The sequence below is a fragment of the Cervus elaphus genome, chromosome 11, assembly GCF_910594005.1.
Source record: "Cervus elaphus chromosome 11, mCerEla1.1, whole genome shotgun sequence".
Classification (NCBI taxonomy): domain Eukaryota; kingdom Metazoa; phylum Chordata; class Mammalia; order Artiodactyla; family Cervidae; genus Cervus; species Cervus elaphus.
The window spans coordinates 8,467,615-8,476,676 of record NC_057825.1 but is presented as its reverse complement, the minus strand read 5'-3'; the positions used below and the strand labels follow the sequence as shown (position 1 = coordinate 8,476,676).

Here is a 9,062-nt window from a genome sequence, read left to right as displayed (position 1 = left end):
CTGGTCCTGTGACTAAATTTATTTGTATTTGTTCTCTTCCTGTACAAAATTAAAAACTTGAAAAGCTCAGCTCCAGTGTGAACTTGAGTCCCTCTGTTCACGGAGACAGAAGTCTCAGCCTGGTTTTACCATATGGGGACACAGGGTGGGGGGCGGTGTGGTATGGTATTGGGGCAAGGGCCAGAGGAACAGAATGAAGGAGGGCACAGCCATGAGCCACTGTCCCTGAGTTACAATTCACATTTTAAGAAGGCTCAGGCTGCAGTCAAGTCTCCTTGAAATTCTGGGGTGACCAGTGATTTCCCTGAGGAAGGAGGCAAAGGCCAAGATGCCCTCAGACCAATGAAGAGCCAGGGCCTGCCCAGGCCTTCTGTCTCACGGCCCAGCCAACAGCCCTCCTCATCTTCACAGTATGCTCTGGGTCCCACTCTGCAGGACCAGGGACCCTCCGGCAGAGGGTCCAGGGCTTTCCTTCATGGCCTGGCCAGGTAGAGGAGGACAGGGATGCCAGCTGGGAGAGTCAGAGGAAGAAGGTGATTCGGGAAGCCACCGTCTTGCAGCCATTGGAGGAAAAGAGCTGCTCGTCCTCGGGGAAGAAGGTGGTGCTGTCCAGCACGGCCTGGACCACCTCATCCCTGGGCTCCAGGCCCAGCTGGGCCAGCTCGTTGAGCACACAGTGCCGCACGTGGTGCCGCTGGAGTGGCAGGAAGGGCACCAGGACGTCCAGGAGATGCTCTTCCATGATGCCTGAGCGCCAGAAGCCATCTGCAGGGCGGAGCCACGGGAAGAGGCTGTGCTTCACAGGGGTCAGCCAGGCCCCCTCCCACCCCCACAGGGAAGGAAGTGCAGGAAGGCTGCTGATCTGAATCCTCCCAGCCCCACATGGGTGCTGGGCTCGGGGGAGGCTGTCCACCAACTCTGAGCGCCAAAGCCTGGGCTGGAAAGTACTCGGTCGGTGGGCAGAGCATCTGACCTGGGAGAGCCTGGCCCACCCCCAGGGAGTCCAGCCCAGCCCTGGGTGTGATCTGGGAGTGAGACCCCAGTCTGGAAGCCCCCCTGGCGTGGGGTCCTCAGCTGAACTCACGGTGCGGGTTGTCCAGCACAGCCTGGGAGATGACCGGTCCCAGCTCCTGCAGGCCGATCTCTTCACGTTCCCGGCGGCTGCGCCACGCCTCCAGCACCACCTGATTGATCTGCTCACCGCCGGTGTTGCTAAAACCACGGGGGACGCAGACCGTGAGGGCAGGATGCAGCTCTGGCTTCCCACATGCCTCCTAACGGGACCCAGCTCAGTGCCAGCAGGGGCCAAACCCACTCAAAACACCCCCAGGAACCGCTTCCCCTCTCCTGAGCCATCCATAACCGTGACCCTAGAAGTTTGCCTATCTGTGCCATGCACTTTACAGTTTATATTAATAGGACACTTTTAGGTCCCTTACCTACTTTCCCTCACTCAGCCTCGAGGAGGACAGTAGGGTATTAAGATTGGCCCTGCTCAGAAAAGGAGATGGGAGCTCAGAGAAGTGAAGTGATTTCCCCGAAGAAACACAGCTAGAATTCTCAGAGGTGGGACTGGTTCCTAGTCCTGTTTTTCCCAGGCTTGTGTCCTCTTGGTCACAAAAGAGGGAAAACTCTTAACCCAGCAGGAGTGCCGCAAAAAAATGAGGATTAAGAGACTGAACCCAGGCTTTGAGAATGTCAAAGGGGAGTCAAACACCTTGAATGATGGTGTCACCAGTGAGGGTATGGGGGACTTTGGGGGGGGACCCAAATGGGCCCTGGGGGGGAACAGTATTCTGCCATGGGACAAGACTGGATAGCTGAGACCTCTGACAAGTGTTCCTGCACCAATGCCCGCTGCAAAGTTGGCCCCACCTGATGAAGATGAAGATGGCTTTGCGATAGTTGGTCCCATAGACAACCCAGGAGGAGCCCAGGAAAGGTCGTAGGACTTCTATCAGGCCTGGGGCCAGCTTGTCCATCTCATCGAAGAGAAAGAGGGAGCGGCTGCAGGCAGTGAGGTTCCCCTGCACCCAGCTCTTAAGATCCTTCTGTGGGAGAGAGGCAAGAGTATGAGGGGGCCTGGAGCTGCTTCCCCAACCCCAGATTCCTTCCCAAAACAAGAATTAATGGGGCTTCCCTAGTGGTCCAGTGGCTAAGACTCAGTGCTTCCAATACAGTGGGCCAGGTTCGATCCCTGGTCAGGGAACTAGATCCCACATGCCACAACTAAAGATCCCACATGCTGCACCAAAGATCAAAGCTCATGCATGCTGCAGCTAGGACAGATGCAGCCAAATAAATAAATATTAAAAAGAATTCATCTTCCCAAGAAGATATGGTCTCCCAAAGAGCACCAATCCCTTAATGAGGCTGATGGTGAAACTGTGGCCCAGAGAGGAGCAGAGAGTAGTCCAAGCTCACACAGCAAGTCAACAAGAGAACAGGGATGCAGACCCAGGCCTCACACCTGCCTTGTCAGGGGGCTCCTTCCCTGATACCTCTTGCTTTCTAGAAAAGGGGAGGGCACCTTCCTGCTCCCTGAACCTTCACAACAGAGTTGTGACAGCTGAAACAGATCAGCCTGGGAAGTACCTTGCAATCAACAATAATAGTCGAAAGAGCTAATATTTCCTGAATGCTTACTCCGAGCCTCAAAAGCCCTTACTCTAAGGGCTTTACAGAGAGAAGATAATGCAGGTTGTCTGGCAAAGGTAAGTGCTCATAAATAACACCTGTGATTCTATAATCCCACATCCCTCACAACAACCCTGGCACACAGGTACCATTACTGGCCTCCAGGCATTAAATCAAGAACTCCCTGCCAGGTGATAGCACCCTAAGCTTTGTTTAGGATGGGTCCTGAGGGCTGAAGGCTGTAACTGGCTGTGTTGCCTGGAGCAAGGGATTCCCCTCTCTGGGCTCAGGACTCACTCCCACCCTAGTGGAGTCACCCTATGGTGCAGAGGGTGGGCCAGGACACTACCCGCCTACCTTGTAACGCTCCATGTGGCTGGGGTGGGGGAAGTGGATGACTGGGGAAAAGTGGTGCACGTGGGGGCTCCGGAGGCCATCCCGGAAGAGGTAGTGTGCCAGCAGGGAGCTGACATAGGACTTGCCAGTGCCCGTCCAGCCGTGCAGAGAGAGGACCAGAGGCTTGGCGGGGGCTGGATCCTGCAGGAACGCCTTCAGTGCCTTCACCACCAGTGACCTGGCCAGGTGCTGGCCCGCCAGGTGCTGGGCCAGGTCACACTCCAGACCTAGGGCCACAAGAAGAACAGTGTCGGAGCTGAGGACGCACGTCTGCAGTGGAACAGGTTCAGGAGGAAAGTCATGTCTGGGAATCTGTATTCTGGGACGTTTTTTTACAAGCTGTTTGCAGAAAGGGAGTGAGGCCCTTGGGGGGGTTGGGGCGGGGGGTGTCCTCTGCCTCTGGCTTACTCAGCTCTGCAGCCCCCCCACCAGGTGGCCCTCTGGATCGCAGCTCAGCCCTAAATGGTTGCCAGCTGTCAAAAGGGTCGACCCCAGACTCCTGCCCACCCTCAAGGCAGGCTTCTCCCCTGACCGGCCAGTCCAGTGCGGAGGTCTGAACTGCCCACCCTCGACCACCACCCAGGGCTCTGCTGTCAAAGGCATCTCTCCATCCTGATTTCCAAACAGGCATCCCTAAACCCTCGCCCCAAATCCTGTTCCCCAGGCTCTCAGGGTCCCTCAACGCCGGGCCCACTTCCAGCCCGGACCGTCTGGAAGTCTCGGGGGTCTGCCCTTGGGTCTACTCTCCACGTCTGGCCCCGGCACAACCCCGGGATCCAAGGTCTCCCCTAGCCCGCCCGGCTCTCCGGTCTGGGCTCCTTACCCTGCAAGTCGGGCCGGAAGTCACATTCGCAGAAGGAGCCGAAGTTGCAGCGCAGCGAATTCAGGTCCCAGGAGGCGGCCGCGGCCAAGACCAGCCAGATCAGCCCAAGGAGAGAGCCCCAGGGCCGGCAGCTGCGCGTCGCAGCCGCCATCCGGGTGAGGCCGAAGCTGGGTCTGGGGCCGCCAACCGCCTCTGCCGAGAACTACGACTCCCGACGTGCATCGCTCCGCGGCGGCCACCTCCTGAGGCCTACAACTCCCAGCTCCCCTCGCTCCCGTCTCCAAGCCCTCCCCGTGGTCCCCCGTAGGCTTGCAAGGCGGCCTCCAGGGGGAGCCCGCGAACCGTCCAATCCCGGACTGCGCACTGCGTTTCTATGGCCACGGTAACTGAGGGACCATCACAGCCCCCAAAGAATAATAAATGACAGATTATGACTATCAAGGGTGACGTAACAACTGTAGCAAAAACTTGTGCGGTACCTTGTAAAGCGCCTTTTCTGTGCTCTTCCCCCCTCCCCTTTTATATGATAAAAGAGCACTAATAGCTTTTGGTGAGCACCTATTATGTGCCCTTAACAGACGATGCCTTGTATATCTTGGGCTTCCCAGGTGGCGCGAGTGGTAAAGAACCCGCCTGCCAATGAAGGAAAGGTAAGAAAAGCGAATTCGATCCCTGGGTCGGGAAGATCCCCTGGAGGAGGGCATGGCAACCCACTCCAGTATTCTTGCCTGGAGAATCCCATGGAAGGAGAAGCCTGGTGGGCTACAGTCCATGGGGTCGCAAAGAGTTGGACAAGACTGAGAGACTTAGCACAAATGCATGCCCCATGTATATCTTATGATAACAGTACCTCTCATCAGAGGCATGGTGATATTTCCATGAAGTACAGGCACATGAAGTGTTTTGGCTCCCAAAGTAATCAATAAATGATTATTGAAAATCCATTATGGAACTTCCCTGGTTGCCCAGTGATTAAGACTCCGTGCTTCCACTGCAGTGGGCACAGGTTTGATCCCCAGTAGGGGAAATAGGATCTTGCATAACCCTGGGGCACGGCCAAAATATATATATATATATTTATCTATTACATATAAAACATGGTGGTCCCTCACCTAGCAGCTACTATGTGCTACGTGCTTTCACAGTAGCCCAAAGGGATCAGTTCTGTTATTGGCCCCATTTTATTGAAGAGGAAATCTGGGCCCAGGAGGTTAAGCCCCTTATTCAAGGCCAGTCAACTAGTGAACTGAACCCAAGTCTGGCTGCTGCCTAAGATCTAATGTTATCCAGCCTCTCTTGGTCAAAAGTTTCATGAAGCGAAGGGCCCCAGACGTTTCAAATTCAGTGACCAGGCTCCCCAGGCCTCCAGCCTAGTGTGGGTTGGTGATGCACACTGCCTTCCTCCTCTGCCCATGGAATCAAGACAACTGCCTTCAAGGCCCTCCTCAAAGATACCTGCTCCACCCACCTCACACACACACACACACACACACACACACACACACAACTTTTGGGGCCACATTCCAAAACTTGAAAAGAAGTGAGTAGTTCCCACTGTTGAGAAAAGGCAAGAACTTCCAGTTAGGATACCCCAGTTCCAGCCTTCCTCATTCTGCTGCTGTGACTCAGGGAAAGTCCCTTCTCCCTCCAGTTCTGTTTTTCTGAGGGAAGCTGGAATCTTAGATTTCATAAAGCCCTTCTACCCCCAAACATCTGGGATACTGGACTGTACATTTGTGGGACGCTTTGCTGCAGCTTCTGGAGGCAAAGAATGGGGAAGGAATGGGTGCAGGTCAGTATTTCTCCAACTGGTGGGAATTAGCTATTTATCACCCTTCTGGCCTGTGAGGAATGGTGATACTGCCATGAGGGATACGCACATGGAGTGTTTCGGCTCACAAAGTAATCAATCAATGATCACTGAAAACCCATTATGGAACTTCCCTGGTGGTCCAAGTGGTTAAGACTCTAGGACAGGGATTGGATTTTAGTATTGCCTGTAACTCTGGCTCCTGGTACAATCTAGAAATGTTTCAAGTGCAAAATGAGTATTTGTTGAATGAATTGTTTCCACCTTTCACCTGAGAAAAGACACGTCCACCCCAAAGCCCCCTGAGAGACAGAAAAAAAAAAAGAGTCATAAAAGTTTATTATATGAAAGAAAGAACATGGTTTCTATACATATATTTACAGAACAGACAGATGTATTTACAGCCAGAGGGAGGCCTTGGTGTCAGGCTTGGATTGTGGGGGGGCAGAAACAGATGCCCGGAGAAGAGTGAGGAGGTATAAGAAGCCTCCTGTGGCTCAAACCCAGGGCAACCTCAGCAGGAAGGGGAGAAGCAGAAACTGGAGGGAGAAACAGGGGTCCAGTTCTTCCTGAAGGGAAGCCTGGTGAGTGTGGAGCAGGTAGGACGGAGCCCAGCGTCTGCGTAGACCCTGGAGGTGCACAGGAGATCCTGGAGTTGAACCCGGAATATTCTCAGGCTGATCACAGTGTCCCTGGGGTGCTCTGGGGCAAGGTCTGTGCCCTTCTGTTCCCATTGCTGCCCGCAGCTGCAGAGGGGAAGGGTCCGTGGGGGTCACAGCTCGCTGGAGCGGACAGCAGGCTCCAGTTTGTGGGAGAGGGCAGTGAGGACCTTGTCGAACTTCTCATAGCGGCGGGCCTGGCTGCTGCAGGCACCCTGGCTGCCCCAGAGGAGGCGCATCTGGAACTCAGTGCTGAACACCTCGAGGAGCTCCGGCCGGGCCTGGAAACCTGCAGGGTGGGGCACAGGGGTCAGGGTACCACCATCCAGCTAGGGAAGCTGGGGCTCCTACCAGGAGCCACCACATCCCGCGGGGCCCCATTCCAAGGGACTTCCCCCCACGTCTGCCAGGGATCCCACAAGGTTTGTGGATGAACATAACCAAGCAGTTTAACACCTGGTCTTTGTCCTACTATTCCTTGATAGCTCAGTTGGTAAAGAATCCACCTGCAACGCAGGAGACCCTGGTTGTATTCCTGTGTCGGGAAGATCCCCCGGAGAAGGGATAGGCTACCCACTCCAATATTCTTGGGCTTCCCTTGTGGCTCAGTTGGTAAAGAATCTGCCTGCAATGCGGGAGACCTGGGTTTGATCCCTGAGTTGGGAAGATCCCCTGGAGAAGGGAAAGGCTACCCACTCCAGTATTCTGGCCTAGAGAACTCCAGGGACTATATAGTCCATGGGGTCGCAAAGAGTCAGACGCGACTTTCACTTTTCACTTTCAATAATTAAAAAAAAAAAAATTTCTTAGTTGCGGCATGCAGGATCTTTCACTGCAGCACATGGGGTCAGTAGTTGTAGTTTGTGGGTTTAGTTGCCCCAAGGGATGTGGGATTTTAGTTCTCCGACCAGGGATCAAACCTGTATCCCCTGTATTGGAAGGTGGATTCCTACCCACTGGACCACCAGGGAAGTCCCTGAAACATATAATTTTAAAATGACTAGAGGGACTTCCCTGGTGATCCAGTGGCTAAGACTCCGCACTCCTGATGCAGGGGGTCTGGGTTCCATCCTTGGTCAGGGAACTAGATCCCACATGGCACAACTAGAAGATTCCAAATGCTGCAACTAAACATCCCGCAACCTACAGTGGAGATGGAAGATCCTGTGTGCCTCGACTAAGACCTGGTGGGGCCAAATAAATAAATAAATATTAAAAAAATAATAAAATGACCAAAACATAAACTATTACTGCTAACTTGGGGGGAGATATTGGGTGATTCTTTTTTTTTTTGTATTTTTCTGTAAGTTTCAAAATTTGTCATGAGAAATATATATACATTTTGTAAGTAAATGTAAAAAAATTTTTGTTTTGTTCTTTCTGAAGAAAGATTGGAAAGATGTTTACCAGAATGCTCACATTTACCAATTACCAGGTAGTTGTTGGTGATTTGTTTTATCTGGGTTTTGTTCAGCTGTTTGTCTACAGTGAACTTTTGTGAGTTAAATATTGCCTAAAGAAGTAAAAGGTAACTTGTCTGAAGCCATTATCCCTGCTTCTTCCATGAGAAGGGATTCTACTTTCTGATTGAACTGACAGCTCCTTGAAGACAGGGTGAGTCTGCCTCAGACCCAGTGCCCCAGGCCAAGTGCTTTGTAAACAACCTTGTAAAATGGGCTTGTCAGGATGCCCACTTCACAGATGAGAAAGCTGAGGCTCAGAGAAGCTAAGATACACTTAGCTTCTTAGCACAGCTACTGTGCTCTTTGAATCATCCCCCAAGCTGACCTGGTGCCTGCCACTAACTTGTCAAACTGCTGAATGAGTGAACAAAAGGGGTGAGGAAAAAGAAGTCAGGGAGGGATGGGACGAATTGAGAACGTAGCGCTGATGCATATACATTATCATATGTAAAATAGATAGCTTGTGGGACGTTATTGTATAGCACAGGGAGCTCAACCCAGTGCTCTGTGACAACCTAGAGAGGTGGGATGGGAGGGGGAGGAAGGTTCAAGAGGGAAGAGACATGTATACTTATGGCTGATTCATGTTGTTGTGAGGCAGAAACCAATACAACATTGTAAAGCAATTATGCTACAAATTAAAAAAAAAAAGAAAGAAGTCCAGGAGACGGGGCAGCAAAGAGGAATGGAGAAATCCGAAGGGATGTTTGGAGGAGAAGGGAGAGCAAGTTATGCGGAGGGAGGCCCAGGCTGCAGGACCAGCAGTGGCTTGCCCCTCCCCGATGCAGCCCGTGACTCACCCTGCAGCTTGACCTCAGCATTGGTGTGATACAGGCCACCATGGTGTGCCACCGTGCGGGCGGCCTCCAGGTGGGCCAGCACCACCTCCACGCCATGCTCCGTGCTGCCCCAGGGCTCAGGGCCCTCGGCCGGGGCCGAGTCACATTCCAGCAGAGTGATGAGCGGCAGAATGTGAGGGAACGTGGTGTTGCTCAGCGGCGGGCCTTCTGCAGGGAGGGAGGCATGGTGTTTAGAGATCTCAGAGGCGCCCACCGTCCACCAAGGTCCAGAAACTGAGGATGTGTTAGGGGAAGGGCCCTGCCTGAGGTCCCAGCGAGAGCCCCCAGGATTCTGATTCATGAGACAAGCCCCTCCCTTTGGATTCCTCCAGCTGAACCCACTGCACCTTGGCCCAGCCCACGGGCTGAGGCTGGACCTGGACATGGCATACACGTTTGCCAGGTGCAGAAAGTAAGCGCAAGAACGGCCTGCAC

The 9,062-nt window shown here is 53.3% G+C and overlaps 2 protein-coding genes across 5 annotated transcripts in view; both read right to left on the bottom strand.

Annotated features, from left to right (window-relative positions):
• Window position 1: 1 nt before the first annotated feature.
• On the bottom strand, window positions 2-4,149 carry TOR2A (torsin family 2 member A). 2 transcript variants are annotated; one of them, XM_043917641.1, is made up of 5 exons: window positions 3,857-4,149; window positions 2,995-3,260; window positions 1,876-2,051; window positions 1,085-1,212; window positions 2-765 (listed from the first exon to the last, which is right to left on the bottom strand). In XM_043917641.1, the coding sequence occupies exons 1-5, from the start codon at window positions 4,005-4,007 to the stop codon at window positions 521-523; spliced, it is 966 nt and encodes a 321-aa protein (XP_043773576.1). In that variant the 5' UTR covers window positions 4,008-4,149; the 3' UTR covers window positions 2-520. The 2 variants fall into 2 exon arrangements, with proteins under 2 accessions (XP_043773576.1, XP_043773577.1); XM_043917642.1 differs by lacking the exon at window positions 1,085-1,212 and having other exon boundaries at window positions 630-765.
• A 1,839-nt stretch (window positions 4,150-5,988) lies between these two features.
• Window positions 5,989-9,062, bottom strand: part of SH2D3C (SH2 domain containing 3C) — a 32,974-nt gene continuing 29,900 nt past the window's right edge. For all 3 annotated transcript variants that reach the window (XM_043916793.1, XM_043916794.1, XM_043916795.1), the window contains 2 exons: window positions 8,589-8,795; window positions 5,989-6,614 (listed from right to left, as the gene is read on the bottom strand). In XM_043916793.1, the coding sequence (XP_043772728.1) occupies window positions 6,439-6,614; window positions 8,589-8,795 (383 nt within the window). In that variant the 3' untranslated portion in view covers window positions 5,989-6,438. The remainder of the gene's footprint in view (window positions 6,615-8,588; window positions 8,796-9,062) is intronic.